Source organism: Mustela nigripes, chromosome 1 (assembly GCF_022355385.1).
Source record: "Mustela nigripes isolate SB6536 chromosome 1, MUSNIG.SB6536, whole genome shotgun sequence".
In the NCBI taxonomy this organism is placed as follows: domain Eukaryota; kingdom Metazoa; phylum Chordata; class Mammalia; order Carnivora; family Mustelidae; genus Mustela; species Mustela nigripes.
Genome location: NC_081557.1, coordinates 142,685,780 through 142,706,210, shown reverse-complemented (window position 1 = coordinate 142,706,210; position 20,431 = coordinate 142,685,780). Strand labels below are relative to the sequence as shown.

The 20,431-nt window shown below is 39.4% G+C and overlaps 1 protein-coding gene across 5 annotated transcripts in view; it reads left to right on the top strand.

The window, feature by feature from the left end:
• The window catches only part of FNIP2 (folliculin interacting protein 2), a 132,924-nt gene that overhangs the window by 61,621 nt on the left and 50,872 nt on the right, over positions 1-20,431 (top strand). For 2 of the 5 annotated variants that reach the window (XM_059374473.1, XM_059374464.1), the window contains exons 2-8: positions 5,030-5,156; positions 8,163-8,300; positions 10,556-10,656; positions 10,760-10,831; positions 12,455-12,555; positions 12,736-12,825; positions 14,359-14,430. In XM_059374473.1, coding sequence (XP_059230456.1) covers positions 5,030-5,156; positions 8,163-8,300; positions 10,556-10,656; positions 10,760-10,831; positions 12,455-12,555; positions 12,736-12,825; positions 14,359-14,430 — 701 coding nt within the window. The remainder of the gene's footprint in view (positions 1-5,029; positions 5,157-8,162; positions 8,301-10,555; positions 10,657-10,759; positions 10,832-12,454; positions 12,556-12,735; positions 12,826-14,358; positions 14,431-20,431) is intronic. The other 3 variants (XM_059374502.1, XM_059374482.1, XM_059374493.1) reach the window with 2 other exon arrangements.

The window sequence follows — 20,431 nt, the reverse complement described above, 5'->3', positions numbered from 1 at the left end:
ATCCCAGGACCCCGAGATCATGACCTGAGCCGAAGGCAGCCGCTTAATCCACTGAGCCACCGATTCCTGTTTTTTTTTTTTTTTCACTTTTGCTTCCTATATTCTGCCTTGTCTTTTTATTTTCATGTAGTTTCCTATATAATTGTGTCTTCTGGATTTTAAATTCATTGAGAATAAGGACTTATCCAGTTCTTTCTTACTGTAACGCCTCTGAGTGCCAGCCTTCTTTGGCTTTCCTTGGATTGTAGCAGTGTACTTCCACAATCTGTCTGTCATCCATCACCTCCCCTCTCTGTCTGTGTCCAGATTTCCCTCCTCTTATGAGGACACCAGTTGTTGGATTAAAGCCCATCCTAATCTAGTTTGATTTAATCTTAACCTGATCTTAACCTTAATCTTCAAAGACCCTGTTTCCAAACAAGGTCCTAGTCCCAGGTGTGAAAATGAGGAATTGAGGGGACAAGACTCAACCCACAATACATGGTTATATGTATTTTATTTTATTTTTATTTTTACTTTTTAAATTTAAATTCAATTAGCCCAATGTATAGTACATCATTATTTTCAGATGGGTTATATATATTTTTTATTTTATTTATTTATTTGGGGGGGTTGTATATATTTTGAAGAGAATTCTGTTTTCTGTCTTAACTCCTTTGAACTGTTGCTTGTCACCTTTCAAGTTAAGTAATTTAGACTTTGGTCACTTTCTTCCTGCTCTCGAGTAGTTCCAGAAATAAGATCTGGTTCATTCATTCTTAACATCATGGAATCTTGAAACTGAAAAGTGTCCATATAAGTCCTTTTGTTTAAGTTTTACAGTAAGAAAAGGTAGATAAACCATCTTATTTTGTTGTGCCTACAGTCCGACAGCTGCAGTCATAGAGTAGACAAATTACACCAGGGACCAGTGTTCTGTCCTTGCTTTCAACCAAAGCAAAGAAATGAGGTAGTTCTGATTAGAATAAACATCTTTCAAATAGATATCTTAAGGCAAAAGCCCAAGGCATATTTTTTCATAGACTTCTTGGAGTCATGCAGGGTTGCCCTCAGTGAAACACCAGGAACCATGGCTGGTACTCACAGAAGCCCCACAAAAACTTTTGGTGGAGTATTGAAGGGAATGCGGACGCGCAGAAGATAGATGTGGCATGTGATGATGACTAACCCAAGCCTCTGTATATGGAAGATGGTAGGGGAAAGAGCTGACAGCGGCGCTGGGAGATTTCCATAGATTATCTCCTTTAATCTTTATACCAGGCCCCACTAGTGCTGCCTGGGGGGACTTGCCCAAGGCTGTCAAACCTTGGGAGGCAGAGCTGAGATTTGATCCTAGGCCTGTCTTACTTTGAAGCATTCAGTATATCTCCTTTGTCCTGCCTGTATTTTCTTTGTCAAATTTCTCAACTGTAATTTTCTCCACTGATAATAGTAATGACAGCTGACAAGAATTTAATTAGGCATTAAATAAAATATTCATATGGAAGGAGAGTATAGTTTGCTTTACAGTTTATAAAACATACTTTTTTAAGTTATTTAGGTCAAAAAATTAGATAATCCAACATATTTACTTTCCCCTTCCATATCTTTATTTCCATTCTTTTAAATTTTGAAAAATAGCATGAAACATTTAATAAGGTGTTACGATCATTATTGGATATTTGAATCATGGCTACCTCTCAAAAAAAAAAAAGATTGAACAACTTCTTAAATTAGAAAGCTGTTTTGGTGAAGTGTCATTGCTGGGGCAAAACAGGTCGAACAAGAAAAAAGACAATTAAACCCTCTTTGCTTTCTCACTTTTAATAACTTTAGCCTGTGTACTCTTGGAGGCTATTTTTTTTAAGATTTTTTTTTAAGTAGTCCCTACACTCAGCATAAGGCTTGAACTTACAACACCAAGATCAAGAGTTGCATGCTGTGCTGACTGCGCCAGCCAGGCTCCCCACAGAGGCATTATTAATGACTTTGTGTAATTTTAAAATTTAGTGGTTTGGGGGCACAGTCACCAGGACCGTTTGGGTTGTAAGTGATAGAAAACTAACTTCAGGAAGAGTGCTCACTCGGAAGCAGGTAGCTTCGATTGCCAACAAGAATCTGTCTCACCCCATTGCTCACCTCTCTTTCCTTCACATTGACTTCATTTTCAGAGATAGGTTCTCACCTCATAACGACAAAAAGCAGGCACCGTCAACTCTAGAGTATCATCTGCCAGCCAAGCAACGAAGTGTGGGGACTGGCTTTCACAGCCTAGCTGGGGGTCTGATTGGCCAGACCTGGATCACAGATGACTTGTGGACTGAGAAGAAAATGATTTCCAAGATAAACTTGGCCATGTTATCAAAATCAGGAGGAAGGGATACTGGACATGGTAGTTTAGAACATAGGTTGTTATAAGAACTTTGTATTTTTTGGTGCTGGAATTTAAGAAAACTAATCTGCTACCTGGAAAGAATATATTCAATATTAACTATCACTGAAAAAGGAAAGAGCCAATAATGTACAATTTGTGGTTGGCTACCAGACACTGTATCAGTTGTTTTTTTTTTAATTGTACCATTAACAATTCTCTTAAGTAATTAGTAACATTTTGGAGCACTTATCATGCATGTGTTTGCTTCCTCCACCTCAGTTGCTATCCTCACCTTCCTGACAAGGGCTGAACTCATAAGAATTCTGTCTGGCCTTCTTGCTTCCAGTCTTGATAAGACCCACCTCTGTTTTCCTTAGAGGAGCTAGGTTGAATTTTTTTTTCTTTTCTTTTTCTTTTTCTTTCTTTTTTTTTTTTTTAAGTATAGACGCGAGCTTATCCGCCTTTGTTTGTTCATCTTGGCCTCTCATTGCACTTAGGGTATGATCTTGGCTCCTGCCTGTCTTCCCAGCCTACCTCTTGAGCTCTACTTCTCTGCTTTTTTTTTTTCTGTCTCTTCTATATCAGTGTTATATTTTACCATGTCCTTCCCTCTTCCTACCCTGTTCTTCATTCTCACACTTTATTTTTTTTTTAAAGATTTTATTTATTTATTTGAGAGAGAGAGAGCATGAGCAAAGGGAGAGGCAGACTTCCCGCTGAGCAGGGAGCCCAACTGGGGGCTCAATCCCAGGACTCTGGGATCATGACCTGAGCCAAAAGCAGATGCTTAACCGACTGAGTCCCCTAGATGCCCCTCACGCTTTATTTCTTTAACTCTTACTCCTTCAAGCCCTGTTTAAATGTTAGTCCCTTAAATCCTCTGTTTTTTTTTTTCTTCTTTCTTTCTTATTAAGCTCTACACCCAACATGTGGCTTAAACTCAAGACCCCAAGATCAAAAGTCACATGTTCTACCAAATGAGCCAGCCAGAACCCTGCTTCACTTCCTTAAATACTTAGGGATTTCCCTGTTCCTCAGATGTGAAAATATGAGGCTCCTTCCCCTTTATGCACTTAGGACAATCTGTAATTACATATTCATATATTATTAGACCAGTATTCCCCGCTAAACCATGTTCTCTGTGAGAGCAGGGACCAGATATCTTTAGTTAACTGCTGAATATCTAGCATCAGGACCACAGTGCCTGAATCATAGTAGGCACTCAAATATGTGTTAAGTGGATTAACAGACTAATAACTGAAAATAATCCAAAGCAGTGCGTTTTATATTTATTCATTTTTTAAATTTTTTAAAAGTAAGCTCTGTGCCCAGCGTGGGGCCTGCACTCACAACCTGGAGATCAAGAGTTGCAGACTCTACCACCTGAGCCAGCCAGGAGCCCCAAAGTAGTGCATTTTAAATGATTACCCTTTTTATAGTCTCACGTTCTCACTTCATTCATTACTCAAGAACAGACTTATGTTTAGAGGATTTTTATCCCAGCAACTTTTGGTTTGCTTAGGAATGTTAAAGGACAAAATTAAACCAAGTAAATTTGAAGTTTTCATTGGCTCTATTAAGCAGTTCCTGAGTGGGGCAGCATCCCCTCCAGCAAGTAGAGGGGTGCTCTGAGGAGTTGTACAGAATGGACGGTTTTTATAGGGAGAAGGATGGAGCAAGGAGTTAACAGCAAAAGAAAAGAAATGATTACTTCAGGCTAGGTCATTTTCCCTGAGGAGGAGGGACAAGGGTCTTATCAGGCACATAACCTCATCTTCTTTTAGGCCTGGTTAACCTCTGGGGGAGGTTGAAACTGTAGTTAAGTTAGGTGTTAAGTTCTGGTTTAGTGACTTGGCTTAAATGACACCATTTTTGGTCTGTAGTTTTCTTTTTAAGAGGAATAAGCCATGCTTCCTTTATTGCTGATTATTATTGTTAGCAATTCAAATTCCCTACAGTGATGCACTTGATTTTTTTTTTTTTTTTTTTTTTTTAGATTTTATTTATTTGACAGAGAGAGAACATAAGCAGGGGAGGGGTGGACGGAGAAGCAGACTCCCCAGTTATCAGGGAGCCTGATATGGGACTCTATCCCAAACTCAATCCTAGGATCGTGACCTGAGCTGAAGGCAAATGCTTAACCGACTGAACTACCCAGGTGCCCCTGCACCTGGTTGTCAAAACTTCTGTATCAGAGCCAGCTATAATAGAGGAAAATCCTAAATTTTAGGATATGTAATTCCACTCAGTTTTACCTGAGCCTGGGTGTGTGGGAGAGGAAGGGAAAAGGCCCCACTCACTCCAAATGGCTCCCTGGCTAGTAACACAGAGCTTGAACACTCCTATACATCAGGTATGCCATCCCCAGAATGCAGGCATCCAAATTTAGCTTTCTCTCCACATCCTTGTGATTTTTTGGAAGGAGATGCTTTCTCTTCAGTGATTTATTATTTACTGCAGTCTCTCCAACCTTTGTCATGTCCATTTGGCAATATTTGTAGGGCCCCTTTGAGGCCACAGGCGAGGCTATCTGCCCCCTAGGTGCGAAGGGGTTATAATCTCTGCACCTTTGTGGCCCTCTGATGCCCTTAGACACATTGGCTGGGAAACTTACTCTCCATGATCATTCCAAGTGTTGTGGGTAACATAACTCCTTTCTCCCTTTTGAATCCACAGCTGGTCATGTTCGGAGTTTGACCTGAATGAGATCCGCCTGATAGTTTACCAGGACTGTGAAAGGAGGGGCAGACAAGTCTTGTTTGATTCTAAAGCGGTTCACAAGATTGAAGAGGTGGCAACTCAGGTATGAAATGCAGATTTGCTTTCATCTTTTTTATCTGTACTGTTAACCACCTCTCGGAGCAGTCATTTATTAATTCATTATCTTCTCTTTGGGCTGTATTGTACAGTACCAGTAATGGTTCAGAAGAAACATAAACAAAGGCTCTCCGCCACCCTGCTCTGCTGCATTTGTATTCTTAGTAATATGCACAGGTGAGACTGTTAGCAAGGAATCATGACAGATGCTCAGTAGGGTACTATAAATGTTACTAGAGGTAAAGTTGCAATGCAGTAGGATTTGGATGCCAAACATGTGCTGTGTAATAGGAAAACTGAGAACTCGAAAATTCATAAAGTGTTAGCTTGAAGGGAAGTTAATAGATCATTCTGTCTATTATTTCTCATAGATAATAAGAGGTATTACATTGCATGAAGTTAAACAAAATTAAATAGCTTTCCTTACCATAGGGCTCTTCAGTATGCTAACATAAGCTTTTATCTTCAAAAGGGAGGGCTGACCAGGGAAGCTTTATTTATTTCCTATTTTTAGTGGTGAGCAGGGTCGGGTGATGGTGGATGGGGTGTGGGGAGATCTGGGATGGGTAAAGTGAGGACATAAGAGCCCTTGATCCCTTGTAGCCAGAACAGGAAAGGTAAGGTCATGTGTCCAGGTGAGGCACAGAGTCCAGATGTCCTGAGTCTCCTGGACATCAGCCTGCGGTACCTCTAAGTTGTTGCCTTTAGACTTTTCATTCTTTTCATGTTCAATACCTTGCTATCCATACTGACCAATTTCTGGAAGTTCATAGAATGTGTAGCTAAGTAAATGAATAGTTTATTTCACGGTCTTTGTTTCATCAGGGCCCAGGGGCTCTTTTCCTGTTTTTGATAAAGATCATTTCTGCAGGAAGGACGTATTTGGTTAAAGGCAGTTGAGCTGGGTAGATTCCATAGTGCTCTAAAGTGGAAGTCTGCCAGGTAGCTAATCATTACAGTAGTTGTTGGGCTTATTAGGTTGGGGGTGCGGGAGGGGCAGGGATCTCTCAGGTGATTCACCTGTAGGCTTTAGTGGTAGATTTGTATCAAAGTTATAGTGAGCCAGCACTTTACCCTTTGGTGGACAGGCCATGGTTTTCCTTTGATTTTCCACATCGTTTCCTGTTTCCCTGAAGCCCTGCACAGGTAGTTTGTTTTAAAAAAATACACACACACACACACACACATATATATATATATATATATATATATATATATATATATATATATATTTTAAATATATATATTTAAAAATATTTTATTTTATATATTATATTTATTTATATTTAAATATATATATATAATTTTAAGATTTTATTTATTTATTTGACAGGCAGAGATCACAAGTAGGCAGAGAAGCAGGCAGAGAGAGAGAGAGGAGGAAGCAGGCTCCCCACTGAGCAGAGAGCCCGATGTGGGGGACCCTGGGATCATGACCTGAGCCAAGGCAGAGGCTTTAACCCACTGAGCCACCCAGGTGCCCCTGCACAGGTAGTTTAGTTTGAACACCTGCACACCATCACTAGAGCATCTAATGGTGGTAACAGGTGGAAGGAAAATATTCTCATGGGTTTTCAAAATGAATAGGAATTTTGGCATATCGGAGCAGTGATAACACTGGAGCCTGGATGTACTCATTTAATCAAAAAGGCATGTAGGTCCAGAGAGGTTTTGTAACTTGCCCAAGGCTACAGAGTCCAAAAGAAAAGAAAAGAAAAGAAAAGGAAAGAAAAGAAAAGTGCTCTATTCACTGTACCAGTTATTTTCTCCAATTATAGATGCTTAGTATGTTGTACCCCAGCCAGGGGGGTCGAACAGTGTGTGAGGCAGGTGTGTCACTTTAGGCTGTCTGAGGGGCTGTGTTTCTGGCATAAGTGGTATTAAGTAACAGCTAGAGCTGAAGAGGGTGTTGAAGGAGTGCCCGATACCCGAGAATAACCAAGTATGATTTTGAGTGCCATCACTGCTACAGTGGCTATTATGGACTGGCACAGTTTGTGTTTTCCTTACAGTCTTTTCCCATTTTCAGCCCCCCACTCCCTTGGCAAGCACAAAACGTCATGAGTCTGTATCAAGCACATGACTGCAGGCATTTGCATTAGACCACCAGTGTGACTGTCACATTGGAGATTAGATAAGCTGCAGTTGCATTCATGTTTTTCCAAGCAAAAGCTGCACACAAAACAAGTAAGACTCCAGCAGAAAAGAAAAAACTTATCATAGATGGCACAGGACGCTTCTGTAGGGAGTAATATATTTTGGTGTAGGAGGAAGGACAAAATTAATAAAGGTGTATCTTTATACCTTATGTCACTGTCATAAAATTAGCAGTGAACTCTATTTAGGAACTATATAGTAGATAATCTTTTGTTACCCCTAACCTTTAGAGGCCACTTTTCCATCACATGATGTATAATTCACAGAAGCTCCTGTTTCAGAGTTTTGGTTCACCTTTCACAAATTTGACCTCATGATTTTCTCTCCTGTTACCTTTAAAGCAGTGCTAGAGAAGGTGTGTCATTAAAAATACAAACTCAGACTTTCCAAATTAGCAATTTTGCTTTCTTACTTAGTTCTGTTTGCCTGGTAACATTTTAAATTTGAAGAACTTTCTTTCTCCACGTCAATTTTATAGATTATGACTCTCCACAGTACTAACAGATCCTCAATAACCCGAACAGAGATGACTGGTTCAAGATAGGAATTGAAACATATAACAGTTGAATTACTTGAGACTAGTCACACTACACAGTACACCTGCCCCGTCTTCTGTTCAGTTTCCTCTCTTCATCATGCCTCCCTCCCAGATATTACAGACTCTCAGGAACCACATTTTTGTCCTCCGCAAGCCAAGGGGAAAAAGCCTCTGGTTTTCAGTGCAACTTAGGCACAACATAGCAGAGCGATTTAGCAAAGAAATTCCCAGTGAAGCACAGGCTGTGGGAGCCCGATACACTTAGCAGTATCTTATCTTGCCTGTCTGTCACTCCAGAAAACAGAGGATGTCCCTATTAAACTGTCAGCCAAGTGCTGTCAGGACAGCGGCAGCAGTGGCAGTAGCAACATCTCATCCCACAGTTCTTCCGGGGGATCGCTACAGCATGCCAAGGAGCAGCTCCCAAAGTACCAGGTAAAACTGTCCCTGCCGTGCCTGATAGCCCTGGGGCTGAGGCCACTTACTGTAACTTTTCCACAGGGAAGAATGCCTGCTTCAGGTTGCTTCTCCAGGAACATGAGCATAAGTGTTCAAAAACGTGCCCTTAGTGGTTTCATGTCCATGCTGTTTTCACACTTTGGTTTTAGTCTCTTGATAAAAACTATAATTGAGCGGAGGTGACCCAGAATAATACATACTGAGTGAGGATGAAATATTGCTAACGAGGTAAAACCTTTTGTTTTGCTTCCTTTGTTGCCAGAACCTGATTAAGAAGCACAGATTTTCCAGTTTTGTTATGAGAATTTCAAGGATTCTGGGAATATATATGGGCATCCTAAGAAAATAGCATTTGATAGTAGGAGGAAGAGAACCATTTTGGGATGTAACTTGAGTGTGAGAGATACAGGGCTGGTAGAGTGCACGCGCGTGTGTATGGTTGTGTGTGCATAAGGAAGTAGAGGATAGGGATTAGGGTTATTGAAAAATACTGGCGTACTAGACATAAGGGAATAAATGTTTCATGAATACTGAAGAGCGGGAGGGTATAAACTGATGGAAGATGTATCAGATTTGGTTTTGACTCGTGGAATTTTCCATGTTGCTGGAAAAGCTAAACCAGGTAAATTGCCAGCAGCCACTGGTCTATAGAACTTGGTGAATTTCATGTTCAGGATTTGGGCCATGCGTTTGCCCTTATTTCACAGTACTCCTGGGTTTTGAGGCAGTTTGTGTTTTAAAAAGTATACAGTGAAATTTTCAGTTCGTTGAGAATTACAATTGTCATGTAGACCTTGTACCCTAGGAAAAAGCAGATTATAAAATGGAGGTGGTGGGTGGAAGTTATTAATAAAAAATGTGAAAGACAGTTGGTCTCTGTCTGGATGGAGTGAGAAGAGGTTGGCGTGAGCTGTAACCAAACAGAGAGCAGCCTAGTTAAACGAGGCTGGTAGATGTGTGTTTTTCTTTCCTTCTCTGCAGACATGTCTAAGTAGGTGTGCATATGTGCATTTGTGTGTGCATGTACTTGTGTGTATATGTGTCGTGTGTGGATTTGTAGTTTAAAAAAGAGATTGAGAAGAGAATGTTGAGAACAATTCCCATGTTTCTGCTTAGGTGGAAAGCGTACTAGTAGAGAGTCCGGGGCTGTGTGTGCTGGGCCAGAGAGAGATGCTTGTTTTGTCTTGGTCAGGCTGTGCTGGGGTGCCTGCGGCTTATCGTAGTTATACATTATCATTATATGTATATGACAATATACATGTAACATATGACTTATATATGACATGTAATAATGTATTGTTATGATATGTGAATGAATGCATTTGGATATAGGATTCTAGAGTTAAGGGAAAGGTCTGGGCCTATAGATAAAGATGTGAAAGGTATTTCTATGTAAAGAATAACCAAAATTCCAAGAGTGGTTGAGAGTGCAGACGGTGAGTAGGAGTGCCCTCTGAGAAAAAACCCTGCTCAAGGGATGACCTAAGAAAGAAGAGATTCAAAAAAGGTGGGGTAGATAAAATCATCAGCTACTGTGAGAGATGTTTAAGAAAGGAAACTGGAAAGTGTACTGGATTTGACAGGAAGGCAGAGGCCTAGAACAATTTGAGTAGATGAGGCAAATTTAGAGCTAGCTCAGGCCACTCTTTTGGATGACAAGAAAGACTTGTCAGAAGCTAGAGGGGTCAAATATTTTTGAAATTTTTTTTGGTAAAACTTTCAAGGTATCAGACTGTCTGTTAGCTTTTGGACCCTCACAAAACTCTCCCTGTGCTAACTGGCATTTTCATTCAACACTGTTAATTATTTAGGTGAATAGTTTTGAACTGTGTTTCTTTTCAGGATATATTTTGGTACCAGGATAAGAGTTACCCTGTTTTCTTTTTCTTTTTTTTCTTTCCCAGAACTTAATCTTTCTCTCTATAGTTTATAAATAGAGATAATGCTAAATCTTTGTTTTTCATAACAAGGTTAAAAATGACCCCTGCTGAGGCACTGGGATCCTGTATGAAGATATTGTGCGTAAAGATGAAATCATGAACATAAGTAGTAATTTGGGGAAAAATAGTCAATAGCCATTATGGATTAAAATGGTCAGTTTCTGCTTTGAGAAACAGTTTTAGTTACTGCTACACTAAAGATGGACCTATAGATCAATAAACGTTATTTTCTGTTGCATTATACATCACATTGTGCCACATACTAACTTTGGTCTCTTTCATGTGTGACAGTACACCAGACCAGCTTCTGATGTCAACATGCTAGGGGAAATGATGTTTGGCTCAGTCGCCATGAGTTACAAAGGCTCCACTTTAAAGATACACTATATCCGGTGAGTTCAAGTGTCTTTTTCTATTAATTGTGGGAAATGGAATGGTGTTACTGGCTTTTTAATTCAAAAATGCATTCCCTCACTTTTTTTTGTTTTCTTCCAGTTCTCCTCCACAACTGATGATTAGTAAGGTTTTCTCTGCTAGAATGGGCAGCTTCTGTGGGAGTACAAATAAGTAAGTGTGGGATTTTGTACCTGTCTTTCCCCCTTGCCTCCACTTTTTTAAGTGGCTATTTCTGGATAAAGTAATTCTTCCAGGACCATAAGTTCTTTTGAAATGATAAGTGGGGAGAGTCCACATTAACAAAGGGATTTTAAAAGTGGCCCTTTTCCTGTACATAATGAGTATGAAAAGACCTTTGACTTTATCAGATGGTCTTAAAAACAAATGCCTGTTTATTTTCTAACATTATTTTATCTTGAAAAAAAAAAAAACTTGTTAGTTACTTAGTTTGTTAACTTATTTCTAAAGGAATGAAATATGTAATCAGTTTTTCCAGACCCCTAGGCATGTGTATGATAGGATGGGTCTTATGTGCTCATGGTCTCTTCAGCCATCAGTGTAGCCTCTGGGATTCATGGTTATTTGGGCCATGTTCTGTTCTGATCTTCACTCCTCTGAGTTTTTTCCTCCTCTAATTTTATACTTCTGAGTAGACTAAGAATACTGATGTGTCTAACTTAACTCTCATGCTGGTACATTTGTTCATATATTTCAAACTTTTCAAGCAGAAATAGTTCATATGCTTCATTTTTGAATAAAGCAAAACATTTGTTATACTTTGGTAGTTTTTTTTTATATAAGCTTTTATGTATTCATTTGCCAGAGAGAGAGAGAGCACAAGCAGAGTTAGCAGCAGGCAGAAGAAGAAGCCTGAGCAAGGAGCCTGATGCTGGACTTGATCCCAGGACTTTAGGATCATGACCTGAGCCGATGGCAGATGCTTAACCCACTGAGCCACCCAGGCGCCCCTGAATTAAACTTGTTTGAGCATTTAACATTGGACTGGCATGACTTAAGCCAGTTATGGGAATTGATTTTTTTTTTCTTGTGAGATATTCTTCTTTAGACTCTTTCAGTTATTACACTAATTCCCTATAATAGAATATTGAGCTCAAATTTAAGTAAAAATCATTTTGGCCTCACTATGCTGTATTTTCCTCAAAGTCTTGATATTTATTTTATTGGTTAATAAATAAGTAAATTATTAAAATCTGCTTCTCTCACATTTCTGTTTATGAATAACTAACTTTTTAGATGTTGTGAAGTCAAATTCCTAAGGAATCCTAATTTCTGTTCTATCGTCCTCCTGAAAAAAGTTGCCTAATTGCTTGTAGATGTTAACAAGAATGTTAACAAAATGTTAACAAGAACTAAGAGTTAAGATGAATTTTATTTTGAAGGTTTATGTGAAATTATCCTTGAAATGAATGGCAACATCTTGGGTATCAGTTACTAAAGTACAATTCAGAGGCAAAGAGCAGTATCCTAGCTATCAGTCACCAGAGCAAAATTTGTAGAGTTCCATGCACCATTACATCATGTGAAACGGTTAAGAAAGCATTGTTTAGTTTTATAGTTTGGACTGCCTCCAGAAAGCTTTTCTTGTCTTTTCCTCCAGCAATTCCCCTAAAGTTTGGTTTCCTTTGTTAGATGTGAGACTTTATTCATTTTTAAAGAAAAGTCTGGGCAGCTGGTAAGTTGTCTATGTTTGAAAGTTTGTTAGAAAACAGCTTTATTTGTCTCTTGATTTTTTTTTTTGTCTCTCCCTCCCTTCCTTCCCCTCTCCGGATTTAGCTTGCAAGACAGCTTTGAATATATCCACCAAGATCCTAATTTGGGAAAACTGAACACAAATCAGAATAATTTGGGTCCTTGTCGTACTGGGAGTAACCTAGGTAAAATCCGCCACGTAACTGGGCTCTCTCTTTCTGAATTACCAGTATTGTGGGTGTGTGTTTTGCTTTATTATGAGTTAGTTGTGCTGTTTTGTTTTTTTTTTTTTGCATTATCTTTAATCTGTGTTTATTTTTGTGTGTGTACTCTGTTTGCCCTCTTGTGTGTGTTTCTGTCTCCAGGTCTGCTGCAGGCATGCAGCAGCAAACTGCTGCAGGGCGTAGCTGAAGGAGGACCGCTCCGGCTCACCCGGAGTGCTTCTTTCTTTGCAGGTTTGTGTGGAATGCTGAGTACAGTGTGACCCACACACACATTAATAATAAATCCTGTGCAGGTTCTTAGAAAAAAAAAATTCCTATTTGGTGCCTCTCTAGAAATCCAAGGGGCTCTTGAGACATTAGTTTCAAATGCAGCCAAGTTTATGGTGTTTTGAAAATTCCACCGAAGAACCTCTTTTGTAAATGTCTTTGCTAATACCCTGGTGTAAGCTGATTTTGATCTGAAATGAGCCCTTAGTGTTTCTAAGAGGATTATATTTTCTGATTTCCTGGGCCTCTTCTGCTGCTCTGAACTGTTTCCCTTTCTCATGGTATACCTTTGCCCATTTGTTCACCTGCATCCTTACCTGCACAGAGTTTCTTCAAAAGTCACCCTAGTAAGAGCATGGAAGACCTCTCTTTCTTTTTTCTTCCTCGTCTCTCTCTCTCTCTCTCTCTCTAGCACTTAAGCAGTTTAAACACAGTTTCTAGGTTCTTTACAGGTATAATCATCTCGGTCTCTCTGAGTAGGTAAATTCTGAGATTTAACTGACCTTGCTAGCTAAAGCTATGGAATGTCTGCTGTAGTCTGGCATGATTAACAAGTGTGGGGAATCTTCACTACTAACATGAACGGTTACGTTTATGGCAAATGGTGTTCTTCGTTCTGTTCTTCTTCGTAGCCAGAAGTATGCTAAGTAAGCACATTGAAACTGACACTCTCCCACCTACTTAGAGTGAGGATAAGGTGTTTATATGCTCTTTTTAAAACTGTGAAAATAAACGTGCTTCAAAAATAGCTGGCAAGTATAATAATCAGGCAGGGCACTGGGCTTCTTGTACATTGTAAAGCTTGCTATAGCAACACGTCGTCTACCCCGCAGCTCAGTCACTGTATAGTTTAGGTGAATCTGAAGTCTATAGTACTTTAGTGTGTTTTCTAAAATTCATGCCAGGATATGAGTTTTTCTCAGTAACTACAGTAATGCTGGGAATATATGGAAAAGAAGTGGAGGAAGAAGTATTTGAAAATGGATATGTGGGGTTTTTTTTAAATACCTGCCAGGAGAGTGGGTTATAAACAAAGAAACATTTTTTAAATTTACAAAATGGTATTCAAGAATTTCTGTTCCCTCAAGTTGCCTACAGGCTCTAATGAAACTGATTATAAAGCATTTTGAAAATACAGTGCTATTTAAGTATTACTGATAATGAGGAAAGGGGCTGAAAGTATCTGCCTGAGAATGTTTGTTCATTGTGTCAACTGCACGAATAGTTTGTTATGGCAGTTTGTTTTAGAAATAAGCATCACTCCAAAAAGTGTTTGTGTTAACAACAGGATAAAAGCAGGTAGTTACTTGACTCTATCTTCTTTTCACTTGTTTTCTACATATTAAATTTTTGCTTTGTGGTTAATCTTTCTATAAACATAGGCCGGTCATCAGTAGCAATAGCCTACCTTGGAATGTAAAAAGGACTACAGTTGCTTTTGAACAACTCATTCTTTGAGCATTTCAGTAACATGTTTACCTTTTGCCTTTATCTCAGCACATAGCACTCCGGTTGACATGCCAAGCAGAGGACAGAATGAAGACCGGGACAGTGGCATTGCCAGATCAGGTACTTGTACTTCCCTTCATTGGTTCAGCTGGTAGGGTGAGCTCTCGTCCATGATGGGGAGGTACGTGGGAAACAGAAGACAGGCCTCATCTTCCAGGTTTTTTTCCCTCTCCACATTCTAAGGTTCTCTCACGTGAACTTTGATATACAGCATCTAAGGGTGATTGTGCAAAATGGACTTGTTTTTTTCTAAACTAATTTTTTCTAAGAGTCTCATAGGAGACTCATACTTTGAGAAATTTCTCTTTTTTTTCAATTTTAATTTTTTAATTTTTTATTAACATATAATGTATTATTAGCCCCAGGGGTACAGGTCTGTGAATCACCAGGTTTACACACTTCACAGTACTTACCATAGCACATAACTTCCCCAATGTAGAAATTTCTTTTTAAAGGGAAGCTTCCTTGAGCTATTGTTACTGGGAGTTTGCCTGCTGATATTGAATGTAAAATCAGAGGAAGAAGGGTGTCTGTAGAGGACGGTCTATCCATGACTGGGGCGGGGCCTGCCAGTCACCCTCTGTCCTGTCCTAGAGTCAGGCTGATGATCTAGATTTCATTTTGGATACCCCTTGCTCTCATTCCTTCAAGCCTTCAGCTTTTCTATTATTGCTTTTAAGATCTCTCAGTTTCTGTTTTTGTACACGATTCTGCTATGATTTTTGATTTGTGGTTTAGATCGGAGGTAGATTCTGTGCTGTAGAAGAAGGGTAGTGAACCAGTGATCTGGAACCAGAGGCCTTGGAGGTGTTTGTGGTTTTGCCTGATGAACATGTCATACATGCCACTTCTGCCTTCCACTAAAGACCAAGGGTACCCTGCTGGTTTTACCCGTGATACGCAGCTCCATCACAGAATAAGCCAGCCGGTCAGTGCTTACATTGGCATACTGGATCCAGGCCTCAGATGCCTTTCTTCCTGGCCTTCCATTCATGTGAGCAGCCAGATCTGAATGTTTTCCTATGAGAGGAACTAGGGACTGACCAGATGTGGGAAGGAAAGACCAGTGTGAGCTTTATACCCGTGGTGGGGTTCAGCAGTTTGTTGATAAAATCCTCTTTATGTTCTTACTGTAGTTAATTCTCTTAGATCTCTTATACCCTCCTTACATTGCTGGAACCAAGGTCCTCATCCTGAAACAGAATAGGGACTCCAGGTGTTTGAACTGCCTTAGCAGAAGATGTAGAGAAATTAAAAACATGCTTATTCCTTTTTTCTATAATTTTTAACTTCGTGTCTGAAGAGTTGAGAGTTGGGGAAATTTTTTTAAATCGATTTTATTTTTCAGAACAGATTTAGATTTACAGAAAAACTGGGATGAGTACAGAGAATTCCCATATAACCTGCACACAGTTTGCCCTATTAATAGCATCTTACATTAGTATGGTGAATTTGTTATAGTTCACAAATCAATATTGATGTATTATTATTACCTAAAGTCCATAGTCTTATTTATTTCCTTAGTTTTTAATCTAATGTCTTTTTTCTGTTATCATGTCTCCTTAGGGCTCCTCTCAATTTTTTCAGACTTTATTTTTGATAACCTTGACAGTTTTGAGGGATAGTGTCCAGGTATTTTATAGAATGCTCCCTATTCAAATTTGTTTGATGCTTTTCACATGTTTACTAAGGTTATGGTTTTCCGAAGAAAGATCCCAGAGATAAAGTGCTGTTTCCATCACATCATACCAGGGCACCTATGTTTGTCAGGTTTCTCCGCGTGAAGTTACTCTTTATTTTCCCTTTACTGTAACTTAGGAAAGAATTCACTAGGTATAGTCCACACCTAAGGAGTGGAGAGTTCTGTTCACCCTCCTTGGAGCACGGTATCTGTATCTACATAAAGTATTTGGAATTCTTCTGCGTGAGAGATTGATCTCTTTCCCCTCATCTGTTCATTTTTTGATTCAGTCAGTCAGTAGTGCTGAAGCTGTTCCAGCTTTGGCCATGGAAGCCCTGGAGCTCATTTTGCTGGCTTCTGTGTTTCTCTAATATACCCCTATTGGCATGGTATGGGTATATGTGTTTTTAATGCTTCTTACTTTCTGACACTATAAGATACTCCAGACTTGTATATTGTCTTATATATCTCCTACCAGTCATAGAATCAGCCATTGCTGAATGGAACCCTGTTCTTTCATTGGAGAATGATATTAGATTCTAAGATCTAGACATTAGATATGCTTGTTGCTACTGGAATGTCATTTTTTTATAGGTCCTGTCAGTTGACAAGCAAAAAATAAAGAGCTCATGCTAACTTTATACATAAATAATAATATTGCTGGGTGTAATATTATATATGTGTATGTTGGGTTAAAACATGAGTTTATACTGATATCTCCATTATCTGTAAGCTATTACCACATGGATCATTCCATGGATGATGGAATCCATTCATGGATCATTCCCCCCTCGGTTATGTGAAACTCCATACTCCAGCAGTGAGACTCCTGGGTCTCACTGTCTGCCATCTGCTTACTTAATTGTGTACATTTCAGTATACGTGTGTAGTGGTGTCCGAATTGTTAACCTGTACCCGGGAAGGAAACAACTTTATTAACTAGAGATAGTGCCGTTATTCGTTTTCTTTTACCTTTAGTTTTAAAGATGTCTACTCATTTCCAAAGTTACTTAGGTCAGCTTTTTGGGGAAGATTTATTTATTTATTTTAGCGAGAGAGAGCATGGAGCGGAGGGGCAGAGGGAAAGGGAGAGAGGGTTTTTTTTTTTTTAATTATTTATAAACATAATATATTTTTATCCCCAGGGGTACAGATTTGTGAATTGCCAGGTTTACACACTTCGCAGCACTCACCATAGCACATACCCTCCCCAATTTCTATAACCCCATAGCAACCCTCAGCAACCCTCCCCCCAGCAACCCTCAGTTTGTTTTGTGAGATTGTGAGATTTATGGTTTGGGGAGAGAGAGTCTTAAACAGGCTTGGGCTGATCACGGAGCCTGATGTGGGGATTGATTTCACCACCCTGAGATCGTGACCTGAGCTGAAATCAAGAGTCAGATGCTTAATTGAATGTGCCGCCCAGGTGCCCTGAGGTCAGCACCTCTTGAGATGGGGGAGTTTTTGTAGCTATATGTGCCAGTCCAGTAGATCTCTGAAATTAGTGTTCACACCATTTCACCATATAAAGGCTTCATGAATTCTGCCCAGAATTCCAATTATTGCAATTCAGGTCTGAAGAATAATTTAAGGTTCTTTTTTTCCCCTCCCCCAGTAGTCCCGTAGAGAAGAAACTTGAGAAAAGCTTTTTTGTTTGTTTGTTTTTAAATCATTGTCTATACAGAGAACCTTGTTCCAGGATAAAAAGGAACTTTAAAAGAGAGTTTACAGTTCCCCATCGAAAAGAAACCTGGGGGTCTTTGTCCTATCCCACTAGTGCCTTCCTTATGCATCCTCTCCTGCAGGCAAACCTTGAAAGGAGGGAATGGATATAGGAGCTTATTTCACATTCAGCAGCATACTTGTTCAATGCAGAGTATGCTCTGGGAATACAAAGAGCCATAGGGGTTTGAATTACCAAAGGAGTTTACTCTGTTGTTAGAAAACTGAATTATTTTGGTGGTTTTCACAGTAAGACCAATTTGATACAGTTGAAATTAAGGGAAAGAGTTAGAAGGATAGCACTGATTCCTAACTAGCCAGTTATTAAGCTATATTTGTTTATTTATTGAATAGCAGTTTTTAGTCCCCTGTGTTGTCAGACTTTACCAGAATTTGGATGTTTTTGAAGAAGAGTAGAGTATAGCATGTGACCTCAGGAAGAGTTTGTGCAGACCAAGAGTTAAAATCCAGTGTGATAAGTACCACCTCATAAGATATTGTGGGAACAAAGAGGAACAGTAAGTCACTTTGCCTGGGAATTCAGGGTGATGGCCTCATATAAGAGGTAATACTTGAGTGACACCTTGAAGGTAGAAAAGAGCTGTACCGGAGTTTAGGAAAAGAGCATTTCTGAAAATAGTTTGTGCAAGGGTGTAGATCCTTGAGAGTATACTGTTAGGATGTTTGAACAATGGCAGGTCTAGAACGTGGGGTTGGGAATGTCAGCAGGTAAGGCTGGTTATGAAAGGCTAATTTTGAATGGCACCAATCCCATGATAAAGAGTTTGGATTTAATCTTATAAGCAGGGACAGCTAAGGGATGTAACATAAGTGACTCTGTTTTTGAGGTCAAGGTGGTATGTCAAAACTGTGCTCCAGAAAAACCTGGACCAATGTATCTATTGCTAAAATACATGAATGGTGATGCTTTCTAATTTAGCAGGGCATGAAGGGGCCTAGGTTTTTTTTCCCATTAACTTTTTTTCAATATAGTTTTCTGAAACACTGGGGCTTCCTACCACTGTTTATGTGTGTGTATGCGTGTGTGTGTGTGTGTGTAGCTAGTATAAAATGATTATCTGATTTAGCATAAAATTTTGAAAAACTGTCCATTGGGTTTTTTTTTTCCTCTTTGCTTTTATGGAATAGCATCTTTGAAAAATATACAACTTTTCTTTCTAAGTTATTCTTCATTTTAAGTACTCCAGTGCTTTTTTACAAGCTTGTTACGCACAGAATAAGAAATAAAGCAACAAGAATATCTAACTTTAAAAAAAAAAAAAAAAAAGAGGGGCACCCACATGGCTCAGTCAGTTAGGTGTGTGACTCATGATTTCAGCTCAGGTCATAATCTCATGGGTTGTGAGATCAAGTCATAGACTGTCTATGGAAGGGATACAAGCCTGGACAGATAAGAAGGGAAAATGCATTTTCATTGTATTCTCTTTTGGATATTTTTTAATGTGTGCTTTGCACATATGTTAATCTAGAATATTATTTTTGAGAGGTTATTCTTTTAGTGGTTACCATTAAAAATTTTTAAGTAAGGTCTTGGGAGAAAGGAAGGGTGGGTTTCAGCCATGCTAGGAGGTGGGATTGGCAAGGCTCGGTGACTAAGGGGGCACAGGATGTGGAGGAGGCAGGAGGAAACAAGGGTGACTCTTCAGTTTCTAACTCAGGTAAATAAGCAGAGGATAATGGCACTAACTAGTACAGGGAAAACAGGAGGCCAGTCCAGGGAAGTAGATATTCAGACAATTTTTAGTTAGAAGTGTCTGAGTTCTTTAGGTGTGTGAGTAGAAATAGAAAGTAGAAATCTGTAATTTAGAAATAGGAAACTGGCTCTACAGAGATGGATTGGAGCAGAAGCTAGAATTTGAAAGTCTGAGTACATGAGTAGCGTTTAAGGGTTGGAGGGCCAGGATTGAGACCAGAGCCACTGAGCCTTGTTAATCTGTGACCTTAATTCAGGCTTCAGTTCTCTTCTTCATCAGAATGTTCAAATCACTGACAAGAAAAATAATTTCCTCATTCACTGAACAATTGCATTTCCTCTGTTCTTAAAAGTAGAATAAACAGAAGGTCAACATGAGAAAAACTTTGATAATAATGTACTTTTAAATACTTTTTTTTTCAAAAATTTTAAATACTTTTTAAGGTATTATTTATTTGAAAGAGAACAGGAACTCATGCAAACAGTGGGGAGGGGCAGAGGGAGAGGGAGAAGCAGACTCCCCACTGAGCAGGGAGCCTGACCGCAGAACTCAATTCCAGGACTTTGTTTGGATCATAACCCGTGTCTAAGTCAGATGCTTAACTGACTGAGCCACCCAGGTGCCCCTTTATTCAGATGTTTTAAAATGAACCTTCAGTGTAATCATAGTATTCAAATAGGACATATGTTTTAGCCACTATACAGGTACAGAATGGACCCCACCCAAAATACGGTTTCCGTATCAAAACTGATTACACCACACACATGCCAAGATGATATGAAAATATTTACCATTCACATAATGATGCTTTCTGGTGAAAGCAGAGTGGGCTTCCCAAGCTGGTCAGCAAAGGACTTGAGAGACAGGGAGAGGAGATGGTCTTGGGGTTTTTTAATGGTGGTTAGGGGATAGGGCCAGGGTAAGGGCTTCCACACATGGCAGA